Source organism: Misgurnus anguillicaudatus, chromosome 6, assembly GCF_027580225.2.
Source record: "Misgurnus anguillicaudatus chromosome 6, ASM2758022v2, whole genome shotgun sequence".
Lineage (NCBI taxonomy): Eukaryota > Metazoa > Chordata > Actinopteri > Cypriniformes > Cobitidae > Misgurnus > Misgurnus anguillicaudatus.
Genome location: NC_073342.2, coordinates 31,375,812 through 31,399,131, shown reverse-complemented (window position 1 = coordinate 31,399,131; position 23,320 = coordinate 31,375,812). Strand labels below are relative to the sequence as shown.

The 23,320-nt window shown below is 36.6% G+C and overlaps 1 protein-coding gene across 2 annotated transcripts in view; it reads right to left on the bottom strand.

Moving 5' to 3' along the window:
* Positions 1-22,833, bottom strand: part of kcnq1.2 (potassium voltage-gated channel, KQT-like subfamily, member 1.2) — a 136,297-nt gene extending 113,464 nt beyond the window's left edge. Inside the window, exons 1-7 of one of the 2 annotated variants that reach the window (XR_008640560.2) lie at positions 22,684-22,833; positions 18,594-19,200; positions 9,511-9,601; positions 7,504-7,630; positions 7,174-7,252; positions 6,968-7,064; positions 6,308-6,448 (exon numbers count right to left, since the gene is read on the bottom strand). Coding sequence is in view for 1 of the 2 variants with exons in the window: in XM_055192894.2 (XP_055048869.2) it covers positions 6,308-6,448; positions 6,968-7,064; positions 7,174-7,252; positions 7,504-7,630; positions 9,511-9,601; positions 18,594-19,063 (1,005 nt within the window). In the remaining variant the exon portion in view is untranslated. The remainder of the gene's footprint in view (positions 1-6,307; positions 6,449-6,967; positions 7,065-7,173; positions 7,253-7,503; positions 7,631-9,510; positions 9,602-18,593; positions 19,201-22,683) is intronic. The other variant, XM_055192894.2, reaches the window with a different exon arrangement.
* Between the last annotated feature and the right edge of the window lie 487 nt (positions 22,834-23,320).

Genomic DNA, 23,320 nt, shown 5'->3' with positions numbered 1-23,320 from the left:
AACAGTGTTCTATAAAATAAATTATGTAGGGAGAGTAATTGATTCATTTATGAAGAGAGTGTGCCTCAAAACATTTATATTTCTGCTAAATGTCACTGTCCCACCAGCAGGACGACTACATTTACTTCAATGTTTGCATATGAATTATTATCTAATCATGACAAACTGTATATTGTTTGAAAGCTCCAAGAGTGTAGATTTAACTTAATATGGTGGGGTGACGCTTAAAAGGTTAAGATCTACTGTAATACAAGCATCTAATATAATCTTACACATCAGATCCCCAACAGTTAACCAAACATTCACTTAAGACATAACGGATTATATCTGCATGAATTCTTGTCAAAACAGTTTTTATTAAAACGATGTTATCTCTATATATGTATATATCGGGGGTTTGCATGTGTGTGCATGCTTCAGATCTGTCAGTCAGCGAGAGGAAGATCGTTTTCATGTCTTATCGCTCTTAATAACTCTTTTAACATCAATCATGTCCCGAACTTTAACTTTTTTAATAGCCATTTTAACATCAAACAAGTCCTGCACTTTTTTTCTAATTCTACTTTCTGCATATTTTAAAACCAAAATGTCAGACGCGCATGTGGATGCATGCATCTTTGTATTAGATTAAGCATTTAGGACGATACACCTCTTAGAAAACACACAAATAAAGATCATTTTAGATGTTTAATGAGCATTGGAATCGCTAGACGAGAGCTACTGATTTTTATGAAAACCTTAATTTCAACCAAAATCGACAAATCAACCAATCGAGTTTGTCCATACAACAATGGACAAAACTTTTGAAGGTGGTTTCCCAGACAGGGCTTATCATAGTCCCAGACTAAAGTGCATGTTTGAGTTGATTTAATTTAAAAACACCTTGTCCTGACTGATTTTAACATAAATCAGTGACTTCGTTTTGTCTTAAAATGCACACCTGTAGTGGTTTTTTGTAAGGCATGTTTGTAAAAACTTCTTAAATGACCTAATATAAATAAGGCCTAGTCCTGGATTAACCTAATCCCTGTCTGGGAAACCGCCCCTTGGACTTTTAAAATTAATCAGCATCATTTATCAAATCTTAGTTTATGTTAATTTGAACATTTATTGAAACGTACAACGTTGGGTTTTAAAATATGTTAACATTAATTAATGCATAAAGATAAACTATCATGAATGAACAATCGACAGGGGTTTTTCTTATTTATTGTTCATGTGTGTTTATTTTTCATTTTTTTTTATATAAATCTGTTATTTCAGTTTAACTTGGCGTAGGGATATGGAACTGTAATGTAATGGAATAAAACTACTTCACATGTGTGCGTTTACTGAAAAATAACGCACACCTTTAAAATGTTTTTCAACTAATCAGAACAGGAAGGGATAATATTCAGGTTATTATTGCAGAAATAAGCCCCGACAGTGTGATCAGGTCTTGTATTTTGCAATAACAACAGGCTGCCTGTATATTATCCAAACACAGTCTCACGGTAAGTCGTGTTATAGTAACGAACCTTTTGATTAATTTGATTAATTTTGATGGAACTGTGGCACGACTTTCTTTTTCGTGCCATTTTAAAATTTGTTTTCTCATTGTTCTTTTCTATTTTTAAATCATTGTCGCTTGGGGTTAGGGTTAGATTCGGGGTTTGAATTAGGATATCATTTTATGCATTGGTTTCTACATGTTTTTCGTCCGCTTTTAAAACTATTCTCGCCTGGAGTTGGGGTTAGAGTTGGGGTTTGGGTTAGGAAGTCGCAGAAAGTGATTCTAACCCAAACCCCAAGCGACAATGGCCAAAAAATAAAAAACAACGATGAGAAAACAAAATATAAAATGACACGATAAGGAAAGTCATGCCATAGACACAAACAGCCATTGATAGAAATTCATGCTGGGAAGGATGAAAAAGACATTCGTCTCCAGAGACACGAAAAACAGCTGAAATTCGTGTCTTCAAACACAAATAAATTAATTAAAATATTCGTTACTATAACACGACTTGCCTTGAGACTGAGTTGATTATCCTGCTTATAGACGGTTTCATCAGACAAACGTTTGGTGACGCGATACGCGTCTGGTCAAAAACTTTACTTCCGGTTTCTGTTTGTTTATTGGTCTGTTACTAGTTACTAGTTTACTAGTTGCTGAAACTGAACTCTTAAACAAATACCTTGTCGAAAATAACAAATGTTTTGGGTTACTATGTAATCTACGTGTTGTTTATTTTGCTTGTTATATAAATAAACTACTTTAAAAGTTACGTGATGACCACGAAAGCCGCTTGTTTATGTTGTTACTGCTGAAACCGTCTATAACACGGCTATTTACCTCATAAGTAAGGTTTTGATTTGAAAATTTGAAATATTTTATTTGCTTATTTTTTTACGAATGCAGACAATCCACGAGGAAAACACATTTTCTTTTAGTTTTAAGATAAGAAAAGATGCTGAAAGGTCTATTTGGTTTAATCATTTGTAAATATAATGTCATATGTAAGGGATAATGTAGAGGCAGCCGGTAAATAAGCCCCTGTTTAAATGTTTTGTTTTGTCCGTACATGTTAAAATGAATGTCAAAATTTTCCATTCTTAATTGTGGTTGTCCAGTGTTTGTCACAAGATGGCGCCAAACAGTAATCTTTGTTGGCGCGGAGGGATTTAAAACGTACCGGCTATGCGTTATTACTTTGGAGCGGTTATTATTTGAAAAGAACGAACTTGCAAATGTCTCAACTGACCAATCAGAATCAAGCATTCCAGAGAGCCGTGTAATAAGTGTTATTAAAACACATAGTTATGTTTAATTTTTGTGTAATATTAAGTATCCGGGTTACTGTTTTGAGCAGTTGTTATCTTGGAACAACAAACCTGCGAATGTCGCGACCGACCAATCAGAATCAAGCATTCCACCAAGTCGTGTAATAATGTTATCGAACTAGACTTTATTGTAAAGTGTTACCAAAATATTTCCATAAAATGTCTGAAATATTTACATAGGATATAGAGTTATAAGAATTATTAAATAATGAAATGGCAATGTTTCCTTGAGTTGGACTTTTCAGCGCTCATACAGGACAGAGGGAACAGCAGTAACTTTGTTGAGTTAGCGAGGAGCTGCGTTTTTGGCAAGAATTCAGAGATCGTTCATGATTGATGATTCATGTAGTTTTCATAATCCTGCCGTGAATGACTCAGACCAGCTGTGGTCTGCACCTGCAGCTCCTGATAAAAACAAATCAAGCGCTTCTCCGTCGCTCAGCTTCTTCTACAACAAAGAACAAACCCAACTGAGATCTCTTTAATGTCTCTATTTTTTAAAAATACCAATGGGATCAAAAAGAGGATTTTTGCGTAACTTCTCCAAGACATCTTACATATCTACAGTCTCAAAGTCTGCCATCAACAGTCGAACAAATCTGAGATATACCATCTGGACTCATTTGTGTCACATTTTGAAAACAGAAACCTCTGAGCAATAAAGTTTTTCTCTGCACTATTCCCCATTAAAGCAGCCTCGTCTGCAAACAAGTTGATTGCTTTCTGTATTTCTCCTCTTCAAACGTGTTTTACAGTCTCTGAGACAAAAGCCGTTCGAGTCCTATTCAGGATTTCTCATTGCAGCCACCTCCATACAAACATCCGCTTTTGTTCGTGATTCAAGAGCCGGCAGACGGCCATACGCTTTCTGACCCTCTTAACACACCGCAATTACGGCTTGAATTAACAGATCCAACACTTTACTACAGCGAAGAGAAGAAGAGAAATAAAGAGGTGAAAAGATCACAACTGAGCGCTTTTGTAGCTCTCAGATTCCTGTACAAGCGTATGATTGCTTTCTCATTACGGTTCAGCATTTTAATTGCCAGCACTGGAAACTTTATTCAGAAACAAATCCAACACCCTTTTCATTGGGCCGATACAGTGTTGGATGTTTTATAACCATGTTTTTATTTTGTGTGGTTTACAATTCAACAAAGCAAAATGAATTAGTGGACGTTTAAATGTGTTTTACAATCTCAATGAAAGATTCCCACCAGCAGAACAACCTAAACGTTTAAAAATAGACACAATAAAGAAATCCTCCAGTAAAGAAACCCATTATAATACTCTTTTACAATATTTAGTGAGGTGCTAACATAAGCTGCATGTTATTTTGCTGTCTATTAAAGGTGCAGTGTGTATATTTTAGCGGCATCTAGAGGTGAGGTTGCGAATTGCAACCAATGGCTCAGTCCACTGCCCAACCCTCGCTTTTGAAATGCATAAAGAAGCTACGATAGCCATCACCAGACAAACATTTCATCGTCAGAGACAACTTAGTAAAAAATTTTGTCCATAAAGGTCTTCTATAGAAACATGGCGGCACAAAATGGCGACTTCCATGTAAAGGGACCCTCGGTGTATGTAGATAAAAATGTCTCATTCTAAGGTTATAAAAACATAATGCTTCATTTTAAAAGGTCTTTATACACCACTGATAATATAGTTTTGTATATTATTTTGCATTTCTGTCAAGAGATCCTTCTAAAAATTACACACTGCACCTTTAAGATAAGCAAACCTCTTTTCAAATAAAAAGTTATTTGGTTCTGTATGCCATGAATTATATTTTTAAAAACAACGTTTAATGAACAAAGTTATTTTGTTGATGAAGAAATGTCAGATCTCTAGAAAGCAAGAGGGATTTCTAGATGGATTTTACTTAAAACCACAAATGCACCTGATGGATTTGTTTACTCAGATGGCTTAGATAACGTGAATCTCATGAATAAAGACTGAAAAGTCTTTACTCTTAAAGAGACAGTTCACCCAACTCATTATTTACTCACTCCCAAGTTGTAACAAACCTATAAATGTCTTTGTCCTGTTGAACACGAAGTAAGATATTTGTATTTAAGCAGGAGCACCATTGACTTCCATAGTAGGAAAACAAAACACTATGGAAGATAATGGTGCTTAAAAAGGGTTTTGTTATAAACATTGCTTAAATTATCTTGCTTTGTGTTTAGTAGGTATTTCAGTAGGTATGAACAAACCTGAGGGTGAATAACTTTCATTTTTGGGTGAACTACCCCTTTAAAGGGGGGTTAATGCCATTTCATGCATTCTGACTTAAATGAAACACATTTAAAGTTGTAATCCTCATGCTAAACAAATGCAAAGTGTCAAAAAAGCCATTGACTATGTGACCGTCTATTTCTGGATCAAACCTACAAGTTTCAGAAAGTTTTTTTTTGAACATGGGTACCAGTTAGGTATCAGTGACCCCATATTCCTTTTATGGGCACTTCCCCTGGTAACCACGCCCACACATCAATAAGAGTAAGAGCGAAGATGCTTATTAGCATTGTTCCTTCCAGTAGAAGTCACAGACATCACTGCATGCGACAGCCTTGTTTTATATCAAGAATCAACAATGACACGAAAGAAGAAGTGTGTTTTTGGATGTAAAGAGAAGAAAGCCTTGTTCAGCTTTACAAGTAAACCAGCCTTATGGAAAAATACAGTTTGTTTATCCGGGCTAGCAGCGGAGTTTGCGTGTGTGTTTGTTTAATGCTAAATTTGGCGGTCCCAACCGCAGGCGGTAAGTAAAACTGCAACAAATGTCTGTGTTTCATTGAGACATTCACGTGGAAATTCGAGTCATGGGAGGGGCTTATGCAACTCTGCTCACTTCCTGTAGTCATGTCAATACTAGAGCAAGCTCCTGATTGGTTAGCGTGGCGCGTTTTTCTGGCACATTTCTAATTTTTCAACTCGCCAGTTTTCCGCGGCAACGCTCAATTCGCGGCAGAATGAGGCGCTAAACGCCTCATTCACGTCGCGATACCTCCAGATGCACGTCAACACGTCTTTACATTGACTTAACATTGAAATCATTCGCGCTTGACGCCTGCAGCTGGTCTGAATGCAGCATGAGAGCTTTAACTAGCTTAATTTAGACAAATGACTTACATTTACGCATTTGATTTTATCCAAAACGACTTACAGTGCATTACAAGGTATACATTCGTATCAGTATGCGTGTTCTCTGGGTTAAAAACCCATGACCTTTGCCCTCCTAATGCAATGCGACTTGGTCATCTCATTCAACCAACCTGCTTCATCAACTACGGTATGTGTGGTAGGTTCATTTGGATACATTTCTGCCAAATAAATGTAAACGTAACCAGCGTGGTACAGTAAAGCACATCAGTTCACGTCAGACATGAGTTGATTTTCTGTGCAAGTATAAGAGAAGGAGAACTGTACTGAGCTTCTGATAATGAGATGTTTGGTTAGATGAAGAAGATAAACTCACCACACCCCACCACAGGGCATCAGCATAGCTGGAAAAACCAGTTTTTCCTTCCTCATCCACAGCGTCTTTCTCCGCCAGATACACAAAATATGAAGAGAAGATCAGACCGAGGAATCCGATGTACAGTGTGGTGATCAGCTCCTTATGAACAGAAATAAAAAGTTCAGATTATTTTTGCACTTAATAAAGACTTAAACAGATTTAACATTATTTTAATGCATTCTTTGGCACCTTTAAAGTAAACGAATTCTAATTCGTTTCTTTTTTTAAAGCAGGAAAGAAAAAACACGGTTTAATTGTATTCTTACGTGCATGATTTACTGACATTACTCTTATTGTGACGGTGATCTACAAACACGTTGTATGCCATGGACCATCCACAATCTTTATCCAAAGACCTTAAAAGGCAAACTTTCTATTTGCACTAAATGAATAAGCCCGGATACGTCTGATCCGCTTAAAACTTCAGTCTCTTCACAGGACATGGATTTAACATGCTTCAGATCAGTGAGGAGATGATCTTTATAGGCCAGATTCAAAGTGAAATTCATCGACAGATTAACTCTATAAGATGAATTCACTGGGTTTAACTGGACTGTAAAGGATAACAATATTACCGTCACTGAATCTACTATAATTTTATAAGCAAACCGAGTGTACCTGCCGATGAATAAAGACCACAGATCCCAGAAGTCTCCATGTTCCTCCCTGACGGTCCACGTGCAGCATTCGCAAGATCTGCAGGAAACGGATTCCTCTGCAACCAATCACACGAGAGCTTTAAATGACAGAACTGCTGCGCTTGACAAGATACATCAGTGTCGGACGTTTCATCGTTCAGACCTGCGAATGATGACATTTCTGACCTGATAGCTGATGTCGCAAAGACCTGTCCATTAGATCCAACGCTCAAAACCACAACAGAGGCGACCACCACTATCAGATCTGTGGAAAGAGCACGAAAAAAAGTGCAAACAGGTGCAAAAGTGTTTTATGCCACTGAAAATGACAAACATAAATATCTATTTGTGTTTAGATTCATACATCTATTAGCATCTATTCATTTCCAAAGCGACTTACAAATGAGAGAGCATTTAACATTTTCTCTTAAAATATTTTTTGAAAAAATATTTTAAATGAAATAACAGAAACAGGTTAACTTTAAATCTAGTATGCACTGTGCATTCATCAGGTACCTATGATTGAGATGGGCTTCCTGATGAAACGCAGGCGTCCCTTAACACCAACATATTTGCTCCGACAGCCTGCCGACCACAGACGGACCACGTACTCCGATCCGAAAAACACTACCAACACAATCTCCTTCAAAGACAAAAACAAGAATCTCCATGACTGCAACATTTGATCTCATTATGGTCTATACCGGGGGTCTCCAACCTTTTAGTGAGCAAGGGTTAACTTACCACAATGGATAAAACAATCTGGAGGACTACTTTTCTTTTATGTAGTCTACTCAACACTTTTTTGTCTGACTTGTTGATTTTATTTTATTTTACTGGTAATGGGCCGGTTTCACAGACAGGGCTTATCCAGACTAAAATGCATGTTTGAGCTGCTTTCATTTAAAAACACCATGTCTTGCTTAATTTTACCATATTTCGTTGAGATTGTTTTGTCTTAAGATGCACACCTGTAGTGTTTTTTTTTGTAAGGTTTGTTTGTAAAAAACATCTTAAATGACCTAATATTAATAAGGCCTAGTCCTGGATTAACCTAAACCTTGTCTGGGAAACCACCAAATATGTTTAATCATTGTTTAAAATGTTTACATAAGCTAATATAAAAAATACGTAATTAATACATAACACAATTGAGAATATTAATAGAATGTGCTTTGGCGGGCACCTCACAAACTCTGTGCGGGCAAACTGGTGCCCGTGGGCACCGTGTTGGAGACCACTGGTCTAGAAGAAACAATGAAGATCTCTCTTGCAATAATACTTAACTTATGGTTGCATTTATGTATTTGTCAGATCCCTTATCCTTATATTTAAAGTAATGCACAATGCAGTTTTTAAGGTAAGCTATGTGTTTCCATGAAAACTGACCCTGATTTTGGCATTAACATCATGCTCTATTGATCTAAAGGCATAAAGCACCATTCAAAAGTTTGGAAACACTTGACTGAAATCTTTCTCATGATCTTGAAAATCTTTTAATCTAAAGGTGTATGTTCCAATGTGAAAATATCTTTAAAAAAAACATTGTCCCAACACATAACACTAAAGTTTTATTGACTTGGACCAAATAAGAAATAAGAAAAGCAGCCAGTTAAAGCCTATAATAGATGTGAACGTCAATACTGTTAAAAAAACATCTCAGGGTGAAACTGGCTGCTTGCTAAAATAACAAAAGCAAGATTTAGCAGATTCAAGGCAAAGAGTGACCTTTTAATGCCTAGGACCCCTTGGAGCAAGGACTTCCAAAACAACATATTTGGGGACTGGGGATGTTATGGTTTTCATTTTAATCAACTTAAAATTTTCATTATAAGCCTATTAATGATTTTTTTATTTGATGCCTAATTTAATTTTTTCAAAAGATTAAAAAAAATATTTGGAGAACCCACAGTAATACCACCATGGACCCCGAAGAGACCCCTGACCCCCTGTTGCAATAATATAACAGTTTTGATTTATTTTAGGTGTTTTAGTCACAACATAATTCCTAAAGCTGCAACTTTTATTTTATAGTTTTGAATATTTTTCTAAAATGTGGAAAAATATAAAGAACCGTAGGGTATAGAGTTCACATAAACAGTAATGAAAATCTGTCATGCAGGCAGTGAAATTAAAAATGTATGAAATGTTGACAGTAGTGATTTGATGAAGTGTATCTGGACAACATTCAAAGCCTCTGGGTTTTTCTGGCCTGTGTTGTTGAGGTAAAAGCAGACCTACGCCCCACAGGTGTCTGTGTTGACAGAAATCCAAAACTATCCAATCATTAATATTTAATGTCCTCACAGGAACTCGAGCCTTCACGAGACACTTTAACTCAACATCAGCTGAAATGAAATAAAACATCGCCACCAAGTGGACATATGCTGCCCTGCTGGATGACAACACGACTGCACACGTTTCTATCCCAAATAAATGTCCTTGGTCTTTTTGTGCATGGTATTAAAAAAATAATAATACTATGGTTTCAAAATGTTTTAGATTTTTTTGTGAAACACTCACCATCCAGAAGAGAGATCCAGTGGCAAAATCGGCATATTGCTCGATAGTGGACAGGACACTGAATATCAGGCACACTAGGACCATGAGGAACCTGGAGACAGAGGGAAGATGTGACATCACAAACAGGTGTAGTTGTTTTCATTTGATGGGTTCAATGTATTACTCAAAACCAAATCATCATATCTGTTCCCCATCATAATCATTATTATTATTATTGGGCATTGAGTCAAAGACATTTACATTGTCATGCCTGCAGAATACAGAATGCATACTATACTGTACTTACTTGTACTACACTCTATAAGCATGCACTTTAGTGGTGATGGGAAGATGCATACTTTTAATGCATTACCAGTATGCCTGTACTGGGGCACGCGATACCACGAACTACGTGTAGTTTAAAAATAAAGCTTGACTAGCTTAATAGTCCTCTGGGCGAGGACAATATAAGCCTATGAGTGTTACGTGTTAGTTAGCATTAAACATTAATGACCTTAAATTTGTTATTGCTTCAAGCTCTATAAATTTGTAAAGTTTCCAAACCTTTCCAAAAAAAAGGTGGATAACCTGGAAGCACAAGTATATATATGACATCATCTATCAAGGACACTCGGGTTCAAAATCATTATACGGTACATAACCATCTGACCTCTGATTGCAGCGACCGACCAATCAGAATCAAGTATATCACGGTGAGAAGATGCCGTTTCTTAAAACCATGCAGATTGTCTGTAAGAACGACTGAGACACACACAGAGGAGCCAGATGGGCAAGACAGATTACACACTTGTATAAATACACACACACACACACACGTTTCTTTATACACACTCCTTCTGACTCAAAAAGACAAAGACACAATGTGACTCAAAGACACACTGCTGTCAGAGATCAAATGTCACGTGTGTTACAGAAGAAAGAGGCGAGAGGTTTGAGGTATACGTCACATCCAGATGTACGTGATGACTGTGTTTCATCCACCAGATGGTGACCACCTAACCTGCTGCAGACGTCTTTACACTGAAGTTCAGGTCTATAGGGTTTTCCTCCACAGTGTACTGTATATATACACGTTTTTTCTTTTTTATGAGAACCTGTCACTAATAACACTTAACACTTTTCATGCAAGGCGATTATGCTCACAGTGTATATTGTGTGGTATTTTTAGATCACATCTGGCTTATGTACAAAGCTATAACCCTAAAAAGCAAAACAAGAGCTCTCGTGTTTGAGCTAAATGACCAAATCACTGTATAAGAATAAATCCTTCTTTAATCTTTTCAGAAATTACCAGATGTTGTGACATTGCACCATCAACAGCAGGATTATAAGAAATGTGTGGACACTCGCAAACACACACGCCACACATATGACCTCTATCATTTGGTCAAGAGATGAAAGAGAAATAAGATGAATATTTGTCTGAATGTCCATCAGAAAAGAAAAGTCTGCTCTTCGGACGCTTTCTGTGAATAATACAGTAAAGAAAATCTGTTTATCAATCCATCCCATCCCATCTATCTATTCCATCCATCAATCTTTCAATACATCTACAAATCAATATATCCATCTATCCATCAATCTATCAATATATCCATTTAGGACACGCACCGGCACACACCGACAAGACACGGCACACACGGACACACGCACGGAGACGCACGAACGAACACGGCACGCACGGACACGAACGCACGGACATGCATGGACACGCACGCACGGACACGCACGCACGGACACGCACGCACGGACACGCACGGACGCACCGACACGCACGCACGCACCGACACGCACGCACGCACGCACGCACCGACACGCACGCACCAACACGCACGCACCGACATGCACGCACCGACACGCACGCACCGACGTAGGGCCCCAGATCTTGTGCAATGCCCCTGTCTCCAAATAAGCAAGTCTAGAACTGTGTGAACTTTAGAAAAGATTCGCTGAACTATTGTTTGACCTTTGACCCTTTTATGACCCTCTATGACCCTGTATGACCCATGTGTTGTTCGTGTGTGTTTCTGTCAATCTTATGGACCCCTGCAGACACATTCTGACTCTCACCTAATTAAATACTACATCTAAACCCAAAACAATAACATTTAAACTCAGTGTCAGTGGAAGCGTTTTCAATCAACCTCCCGTTGAGACGACAGACGACCGATCAGCACTTTACAGCATCATCATCATCATCATCATGTGTTACTAGATCAGGGTCAAACCCGGACACCTTTAATGTCTGTCTGGAAGTCTGGAGACCTGATTAAAATAAAACAGCTGTTGCATTACCCGGCTTTGTCAGACAGACACCAGATCAGACGAAACCTTCATTCATCACACCCATTCAAATCTAACTATCAAATGATGAGATGTAAGAATGATAGCCAGAGGCTTGAATGTTCAATTCATGGTTTAAATTTAAAAGCAAGAACAAAAGTCTAAATCCTACTGCAAGCAACTCCAAGTAAAGAAAAGAAAAAAAACATGCTTTCAAAAACATATCATTAAAAATTTACAAAATGTAAACATTTAAAACAGTGATGACTCTGTCACGTGTATGAGAGGGATTTATGACTCTCATGCACAGCATTGCTGGTGACGTACGATATTTAATAGCGATTACAGCTTCCCATTGGTCTAGGAAAAGTGGTGATGGCTGTTTTCCAGAGCTACTACTGTGTCATGGCTCTTATCTCTGTTATCCATCATCTTAAAGATGATAATGATGCAATTAGCAAAAAGTAAAGGATGATGTTATCTTATGAATAGCATACAGAGTTTATGTAAAGCATTGATTAAAAAGTGTATCATTGCTCATCTTTGTTACAGTATATGTAATGTGATGATGGTTTTTGATGAAATCCCTTTATGGAGGAATGAAAACAGTAAATTGTCACTGGTTTTAAGATGTAAAAGTGTTCATTTTATAAACCCAGAGCTGTGAAATCCAGCAGCTAATGAGATTATTTATTGATGACGATTGGTTTTGAAATCCCGAGACACACAATCCACTTAAACACTGCCCAGGAAACACAACACTGAAGTTCAGTAACTACAGACTGCACTACATGACAATAATCGGAGACCACCAGACCAAACTACAACAATCTTCATATATATACTGCAGACTTTATAGCTTTTGCTTCGTAAGTGACTGCCACGCTTATTACAAACCTGAAGAGAGTCACTTATACATCTTTAGGACATTTCGGCCTGGCTAATATAAAGCATTTTTATCAGTATTGCTCATTTCAAAAACCGATTTGCCGATCTTTTTTTTTTAAATGTGACTTCCATGTAAGGGGACCCGCAGTGTACAGTATTTAGATCAGGGATGGGCAACTTCGGTCCTGGAGGGCCGGTGTCCAGCAGAGTTTAGCTCCAACCATAATTAAAGACACCTGAAGCAGCCAATTAAGGTCTTACTGGGTGATTCTCACGAAACCATTGAAACACCACGGCACTAATGATTTTAGCTTTAAAATGTGTAATATAGTAACATTAAAAAGCATCAGAATTAACACAATACTGTGTTCTACCTTGCACAATGTGTGATTTCAACATAAGAATTTATAATTGTAAATTTTATCTCATTTTCTGCTGAAATTGTCATTACCGCAATGTGTCCGGCTGTGTTTGAACATGCGTTATGCTGTAATTTAATCAAATTAACACAAAAATATTAAGAAAAAAAAATAAATGGATGTTTTGCTAGACTACTTTAGATGACAGAAAAAATATTTACTGAATATTCATGTATTATAATAATGAAGAAAAATTAGGAAAATGATGTGTCCATGCCTGATGTTCTCATCCTCCGCAACACATTTTGAGAACAGTTTAAACACACATACAGAATTTTAATAAAGTTTGATTTTGAGTGACCAAACACATGGACCAGTTACTTCAAGATGGCTACCAGGTAAGATCATTTTTTTACAGTTAATTTAAAATATTGTCTTGTCAGAATGCTTACACGACATTTTGATTATCATTACCGCAACAGTTGCTTATTAAATGTTAATTTAATTAATAGAAGTATAATACTTTGATTTTAAATGCATGTGCAGAATCTCCAAATTATGTTCTTTCAGGTTTGTCATTTTGAAAATATGTCAGTGTTGATGTTTTCTGACTGTTGCGGTAATGAGATTTTTTAGGACTAATTTTTTTAATTATGTTACAAAAAGTGTTAAATGATAATGTTCCCATTTACTCCAGACTTTGTTTTTCAATGTCTGGTGGGAAAAAAAGTAAATTTAAGCAATTTTTACATTTTCATGCTTGACATTTTTAAAACCAAGTTTTCGTGAGAATCACCCTACTAGGCATACTACAAACTTTTAGGCAGGTGTGCTGAGGCAAGTTGGCGCTAAACTCTGCAGGACACCACCCCTCCAGGACCGAAGTTGCCTGATTTAGATATAAACAGCTCATTCTAAGGTCATTAAAACAACACAGTTCATTATGTAAGATGTTTATACACCACTGATAAAATAGTTATGTATATTAAATTGCATTTCTGTAAGGAGATCCTCCTAAAAGTTACACAGTGCACCATTAAAGATATATTTAAAAGCATTTAAAAACAAAGTTTTTTTTCTGAATTTTAACATTTTCATGTTTACACCAGACTATATAGTTGGTTCAAATAGACGGTTATTGGTCAATTTAATTTCTAATATGGTATCAGCATCAGCATAAAAAGACATTATTGGTCGATCCCTACTACAAAGAACCAAAAGGGGTTCTTCTATGACATTGTGAAGCACCTTTTTTCTTAAGAGTGTTGGACATCATTTCTGCATCCATCCAACTATCCAGAGCAGATTAAATTAATGAATTATGTCTCCATCAGGATGAACAACAGACTTATTATAAAACTAAAATGCAGAAACTATGAGACAACATTTTGTGGTCATTTTTTCAAAAGTGAAAACCTAAGGGTCAGTTTCCCTGATAGGGTTTAGATTTAATCCAGGACTAGGCCTTAGTTATATTGCAGTGCAATTGTTTCTCAGTAAAACAGATCTGAATGATGCGTCCCCTGTAGAGACATCTCAACAATATCTTACACTGTGCTCAGATTTACCAAAATATCTGCAGAGATCCCAATACAAATGTGAACATTTCTCATCAAATTCTTCACAAACCAAATGATAAATCTGCTTAAACCTACAGTTCTATACTCTTACGATGTGTCAACAGTTGTCACATTTGTGTCCATGTATGATTCTCATACAAAACTTAAGACAATACTCAACAACAACAACAACAACAACTGAGCATTACAAAGTTCCTCGGTCAATCTATTGTCACTGACCGGTGAAACATCACTTCAGTTGTAAACTTAGATGTGAAGTCGTGGACAGATAGTGAATTTCAGACAGGTCATTAGTCGGTCAGAAGTGATGTGGTTGGAAATGTATGTACCCACTTTAGCACTGGCAGACAGTGGCGTGCAAAATGGGCAGGGCTTGCCATCGATAACCACCGGCAAGTAAGAGTTACTTAAAGAAGAATATCAGTCAGTGGTGTTTAATTTTGTACGAGGTTGAGATCAGGTTCAGCATTGTGACTGCAACTTTAGATACTCAGTTACAGAGAAGAAGAGTGAGGTTATCAGACCACCATATCAAACACTGAAGAGAAGGCATGAAGCCAGACTGCTGTGTCATTCATTACACGCACCGTATCTGAACATGTTTTATTCTTCTAAATCTGGATTTCATTCTTTTAAAAGCAGGTCAGGCATATTTCAAATGAAACTTTGTTTTTTGCACGCTGCTTTAATGTCATTACATGACAAAACCTGTATAAAATGCATTTACATTTATGCATTGGTAGATGCTTTTATCCAAAGTGACTTACAGTGCATCAAACCCATACATTTTATCAGTATGTGTGATGCCTGGGGTTCGAACCCAAGACCTGGGCTTTCAAGTTCCCAAATGCCATGAAAGTAACACATGACATGACCTGTTTTTGTGTTCCCAGTGGATCAGGGAGACTGATGGGTTCAAAGGTTCTGTTTTCAGGATCAAGTTGACCTGCTTCATGTGCCGCGAGTCTTTAGTTACCGAGATCTTTAATTACCGCACTGCGAGAACAACACACCAACTGAACCGATGTAAGAAAAACAACTAGATCTGTTTGTTTTCAATCAGACTTATAATAAAAAAGCCCTGGCGGTTCCAAGTTTTATAATGGTAGTAAATGGTGCTTCTGATTTGAAGCCCAAAAGTGTCCATCCATCCTTTACAGAAGTAATCCACATGGCCCCACGGGGTAATAAAGGCCTTCTGAGGGCAATTGATGCAATTTTGTAAGAAATATATTTAAAACTTTACAAGGATAGATGGACTTTTTGGGCTTCACACCAGAAGCACCATTTACTTTCATCCCTTTAACTGAAATGAGTTTAATAAGTCTTAATCATATTCTGGCTATAGAAATGTTTCAGATCCCTCTTTCAATGCAAGCCTGTTTTATGTCAAAAAACGTCATTTTTCCCATAAAACTGTGTGATTTTTTGGAAAAACAATAGCACCTCTTTTTTAAAGGTGCCGTAGAATGTAAAATTTTATTTTTCTAGGCAAAGATGAATAATACAAACTAGGGCTGCAACGATTCGTCGACGTTGTCGACAAAAATCGATAATAGAAATAGTCGACAATGAATATTATTGTCGACGTTGTCGCCAGACATGAGTCGCACATGCGCATTAGCTTCTCTGCTCAGCGATAACACACAGAAATGGCAGCGTCCAACGCAGCAGATGCGCGTACCAAAACATCTGAGGTTTGGGAGCATTTTGGCCTGGATACGGCGAATAAAAAGATTACCTGCATGGTTTTCAAAGCAGTCTTTGCATTTCACGGCAGTACCTCGGTCAAGCACGAACATTTAAAGAGAAAGCACGTCGGACAGTTGAATTAAACAGAGTTTGACTCGCCTCGGTAAGATTTAAATAACATGGAAGCCAATACGTTTTGTTTTGGATGTACATTGTACATTTTATATGCTTAAATATTAGGGCTGTCAAAATAAACGCGTTAACGCAAATTCATTTTAACGGCACTAATTTTATTAACGCAACACGCAATTTCTGTTTGACCCACAGCTGGATGAATTGAGAAGCAGCAAGTAACCGGCGCTGTCTGATGAGTCGGAGCTTTTCATAAAAATAAGAACATTAAGCTCTCGTCTAGCGAATTCAATGCTCTAAATGGTCATTAAACATCTAAAATTATCTTTATCTGCACGTTTCCTGAGAGGTGTACCGTCTCAAATCCATATAAAGCAAAGATGCGTCTTCTTTCACTTTTTAGTTTCGTTTTAAAAGCATTCAGAAATGATAGAAAATAGACTGCAGGACTTGCTTGATGTTAAAATAATTATTAAGAGAGATAAAGTTCGGGACCTGATTCATGTTAAAAGAGTTATTAAGAGTGACAAGGCTCAAAAGCGATGTCTGACGCAGACGTCTGAAGCGCATGCACACAAACATGCGAGTGCGCGACCCAGATATATATAGACATCTTGCACAATATTACAGTTTTAAAAATATCTGTTTTGACAAGAATTCACGCAGGTATGACCTATAATCTGTTATATCTAAAGTGAATGTTTGGTTAACTGTTAAGGAAAAGTATCTGTTGTGTCATTATATTAAACCCTTGCATTAGCCTACAGTATCTTAAAGCGGTCTGTCTCAATGTCAAAATTAAACAATAAAAGAAAAACATATATGTAACATATATTGATATTGTTTTTGCTCTGCGTAAACAGGTGTAGTTATGTCATGCTTTATCAGATTCCAACAATTGTTCCAATGGTTTTGAAGTTTTTTTAATAGAGAATGTTAAAATAATTTGCTCATCCCAACTCAATTTGCCAGCACAGGTCACAAATGATGCAGCAGCAAACAGAAATGGAGAAAGAACAAGGTCTTCTAAAGGGAAAATCATGTATAAAACTATGGCTGATGGTTCTGTTGAAAATGTAAACATGCTGTTGTAGACATACATTTTCATATAGCATATATATTGACCAAATTCATGCTGATTAGAGCATTAAAAACTTGAAAAGTGTTACATTTAGGTAAATTTAGAACAGATAAAAATAATTTATTTAAAAATGTAAAACTTGTTTTCATTAAATGTAAAAAATGTTCATTGAACTACCCCCTTCTTTCTTGTTTACTATCATTTTCCACAGAATTAAAGCAATCTCATGCTTAATTTTAGAAAAAAATAATTATTATTCGATTAGTCGACTAATCGTTTCAATAGTCGGTGACTAGTCGACTATTAAAATAGTCGTTAGTTGCAGCCCTAATACAAACTTTTGTGAGCCTCAAACACAATTGTTTTTTCCTTAACCTTGTGCATGCAAAAGACCGCTGGAAAACAGACCAATCTCAACATATTACCAACTGTGACGTTACAGTCGAAATGTACGCCCAACATTACATTAAGTACAATATTGTTACAATGCTAAAAATTGGTAAAAAAAAAAAAGTCGTAATTGCAGAGTTAATGCTATAGTTAATTCTTTGGCAATATTGTAAGTAACACAATCATGCCAATAAAGGTCTTTAAATTGAAATAGTTAATGCTATATGCTAGTCGATGCTATATGCTAACGTTTAGGCTGAAGTTTTACTATTGACGTTAAAGTTACGTTTTGCAGGTCCACACTGAAAAAACACAAATTTACCACTCAGAAACATCCATTAACAATCTCCAAACAATTGATTATTTCTCAAAATCTGTATCTTCATCTGATACAGACTCAAACTAAAGATCTGTTTACACACACACAGAGCTACTGAAGGAGCTGCTCTGAGAAACAGCCAATCAGAGCAGAGCTCAACATTATTATTCAAGCCAGAAATAAATCTCAAAACCCTAATTAAAAAAGCTTCATCAAAATCTTTACTTTGCATACATAAAAATGTTTTCTTTAAAATAAAGAATCACCTGTATACATAAACTGCATATAGATAAATTAAAGTGATATGAATTATAATGTGGAGGCCCAGGTAATTGAAATTGAACAGGAAGTCTACTCACACCAGGAAGTGATACAGGAAACACCTCAGGCCAGCGGGTCTCTCTAAGAAGTTGTACACATCACCCTGCATGCTAGTCTTGGCGTGGTAGGGACCGTGGGAGAAGCGAGCGGCGGGCGACGGGCGCGGCGTCTCTCCGGGGACGAGGGCGGTAGAGATGGAGAGGGCAGAGGAGGAGCACGCCTGGCCGAGTTTGCCGTGCGCTGGTGGCTCTTTTGTGTGACCACCTGTAAAGACGGGCACGCTTGATCCATTATTCACCACAGGCTCTAGTTCCAGTGAAACAGGAGAGTGGGTCGCTCTTAGAGAAGGGCTGGCCGCTGCTGCCTCCTCCAGGCTGCTCTGTGAGCCCTGACCCAAGAAGTCGTGATCATTGTCACAGTCGTTTTTTAGTTTGACGCTGTTGCTGGCCCATCCGAATGCGTGTGCGCGGGATAGGAGGGGCGTGGGGCGGCCCAGCCTCTCCCCCATGATGGGGACGTGTCCTGTGGGGCAGCGTACAGGGGTATGAGGGGTCCTTTTGAAGGGGATGAAGTATTCAAAAGTGGGTGATGTCGTCACACTGACCCAGTGAGATGTACAGATCTACATTCATCACCCCAACAGACCTGAGAAGGAAAAACATACAGGAGAAAATTAAATGTTGAGCTCTCAGGACAGCAGGCGTGAAATGAATTACCAAATAATTGAACCTCTCTTTTTAGTCCTTCCAGAAAAATGCTTTTTTGTATTTTTTTGTGATTGTTGGAGGCAAAAATCCTTGATATTGTGGCACATTTTCTTGAAAAATGCGATGGAATATGCGGGATATTTATTTAAATTTATGCAATGAAATTGCGGGAACTAGCAAAAACTGTGGGAACTTGCGAAAAATGCAGGAACTTGCTAATTTTTTTATCTTTTCACATAATTCATATGTGAAAATTCATAACGTGAATAACATACGCGTCAAGTCATAACGTTCCCATGGCAACAGGGGACATGGCTGTGTAAAGTAATTGCAACATTTTTCAACTTTTTCCTACAAAAATGCGGGGATCATGAAATCATGCAAACCCCGCATATTTTGCGCACGGAAATTTGCAATTTGTGCGGGGAAAGTGCGACGTATTTGAAAAAAGCGCCCCCCGCATAAATATGCATAATTTTGTAAAGTTAACTAAATTGTCCTTGTAGCATCACTGTAAAAAGTATGTTAAAAAGTAAATTAACATAAAAAACATCTAAAATTTTTATCTTTTTTCCTTACATTTTATCTCTTTAAGTGAAAAATTTAAGTTGATGAAACTTAATTTTTGAGTGTTACCAATTGAAGTATTTTTTTTAAAAATGTATCACTTTACATTTTTACCGAGAACCTAAGGTGACATTGGAGTAAAAAAATCTAAAGTTTAGTTTCATGTGCTCACGTGAAACTTTCATGTGCTTACGCGAAACCTTCATGTGCAGCATTTTTTTTTAAGTTTAGTTTCATGTGTGCGCACGAAACTAAACGCGATAGTTTGACGTGCGCACGCAAAACTAAAATTTATTACATTTTTTCCTTAGGGGCTCCGTATATTTTAACATTTAAGTAAAAATATTAAATTGATAAAATGTCATTTTTAAGCGTTACCAATTGAAGTGATTTTTTACATTGTTTTTTTTTCACTTAAAATTTTATCACTTTAAAGGCGGAGTCCACGATGTTTGAAAGCCAATGTTGATATTTGAAATCACCTAAACAAACACGCCCCTACCCCAATAGAATCTGGACCTTCTGTTGATAGACCCGCCCCACACATACGCAACCCGGCAAGGATGTCGGTTAGTAGACACGCTCCTTACTGCTGATTGGCTATAAGTGTGTTTTGGTAGTCGGCCCGTCTCCTTTTCCAAAGCGTTTTTCAAACATCGTGGACTCCGCCTTTAAGTGAAAATTTTTTTTTAGGTTTTCCCAACTGAAGTAATTTTTTAAGGTTTATTTACTTTAAACTAGATCAAGTTTGCATTTTCACTTGCAAGTTTACTTATTACAGTAAACTGAACAACTTTTTTTTAAGTTTACAAGAACCTAATTGTCATTGTGCAAGCACAACAAAATTGCATGTGTCAGCCTCTATCGTTGCACATACTTACAAGATACGGCAATATACATATACTAAACGCAAGTACAGAATATAAAACCTATAATGTATAAATAAACAATATAATTAGGGCTGTCAAAAGATTAATCGCGATTAATCGCATCCAAAATAAAAGTTTGTGTTTACATAACATATGTGTGTGTACTGTGTCTAAATATTATGTATATATAAATACCGACACATTCAGGTATATATTTAAGAAATATTTGCATTTAAATACTGTATATACATTTATATAATTTATATTATATATGAATATAAATATTTTATATATAAATATAATACATTTTTCTTAAATATATACATAATTGGGTGTGTTTTTATATATGAATAATAATTATACACCATACACACACATTTGTTATGTTAACACAAACTTTTATTTTGGATGCGATTAATCGCGATTAATCTTTTGACAGCCCTAAATATAATATAAAAGTAAACAGCATAATGCATAAAGTTGCAAGGATGCCAAGGGTGCAAAAGTGTCGGATGTTTGGGCTGCTGGTGATCTTTTGCATTTCATTGCATGACTATCCGTTATCAGGAAGTGACCTCACTAATGACATACTCATGCTGAGATCTAATGTGTCTGATCAGAGTTTAAATAAAGAGCAAACTGAGATATTCAGAACGGTTAAAAATTAAAATAGGAACTGATGATCATCAGACCCATCCGAAATCTTTCACTGAGAGTTGAAAGATTACACGCGTAAAGGACTTCACTGGCTAAACAAAGAAAAGCTGAAGATTTGTTTAAGAGCAGGAACACTACATCCTCATTTCCATGTTAATGTTACAACAGCAACAAAAACCATAATGTACTATTCACCTGTGTGCTGTTTTACAATCAGAGCTGAGAGATATCTACATTTTCAACAGATATTTCGAAACTGTTCAACCCTCCACCAACTATCAATGCTTAAAATCAAAATCATCCGTACTTGAAAACAATTTTTTGTTGTTGTTAAATAAACATACTTACAGTATGGTAGGCAGAGAGAGAAAACTATATTAGGATCATTACTTGTTTGTGTTGTATAGCGTTCATCTTTACACGGCCATTGAGAGGAGGATTCAGATACCCAAATGAATGAGGTCCAACTCTTCTCCTAAGAAGCGAAATCCATCTCTATCATAAGATAACCGGTGGATGGACACACAAAGCCACAGGAAAAAAAGCTTTTGTGAGTGAAGACAAATCGAAACCAAACTTTTCCATCCTCTGTGTCACATCTGTCAGTCACACTGGCAGAAACGCTGACAGAAGCCAAAGCTACATCACTGTCCGCTCTCAGATATGGTTTCAGAGGACGGCATTAAGCTACAGATCACAATGTCAAAAGAGAAAAAACACTCACAGCGTGTCAAGAGGATTTAGTGGACACCAGATAAACACACACACAAGCATGCACACACAGTCATTCATGAAGAATAACCCTCATGCTAACATTGTGTATTTATACAAAGAGGGAAAAATGATCCCTTGTATATTTTCTTATTGTTGTGAAGTCTTGACATGTGTAACAGTTTGGATGTAGGCTACATTTATATTTAATTTATTAATTTACAGATTTTCATAGACTTTAACTAAACATTGAAACATTATCTTATATATTTATAGTCAGATGTCTCTCTTTCTAGTTTGAAATACAATCACTAAAATCATGCAAAAAATCAAACGTTTTCTGTCAAGATGTAATAAAACATCTGTATTAAAATTCACTTTATTTACCTACATGTATTTATTTTTCTTTATATTCACCTCAAATACAAACAACAATGACATTTAAAAAAAAAAAAACGATCTGTGTGCATTTGTGTATTTGTTCATGAATATACACAAACATATTCAAGACACTTTCCTCACAGCTCATCTCATCTCATTTCTGTCAGTTCAATCAACAACATCTGTCACAAAATGAGGAAAGAAAAGTTAAAAAGCGATAATAAAAGCGATGATACCTCTCGTGCAGATGTCGTCCCTTCATCCCCTCTTCATCTGTGAAGAAAACATGTTATGAACGTGATCATTCAGAGAGTTGTTTGCGACTGACGCTCACTTGCACATGTGCACATGCCGAGAGCGCGCATGCACTTGACGCGGAGATACCGAGAGCGCGCATGGACGTTAAATTAAAGTGATGGTCGCGTTGATGTTTTCCAGCGTCTTAGGGGAAATCATTGAATTAACGCTGTATCGACTTAAAAACTTAAGAAAGCTTGTTTTGACACCAAAAGTATAAAATAACAACTTGTGTTAAATACCATTAATTTCTGTCAGTTTACGGGTGATACGGCAAAAAATAAATTTCTAATTGCACAACCTATACGGCAAAAAATATATTTTACTGGCCAAAATATAAAAGTTTGTATAAAATGTATAAAGTAAAAGTAATTTTGCAATTAAAAATATATTTAATTTTAATATTTTCAAACCTGTTATGTTTACAGGTTGGTAGCATACATCGTTTTTCTTCCAATGTGACGTGAATATAAGTGCTTTAAATATATTTATTTTTAAAATATGTTTCAAAATATACAAACGATTGCCAAAAATATATTGTTGAAAAATATACATTTTTTAACATATTTCAAAATA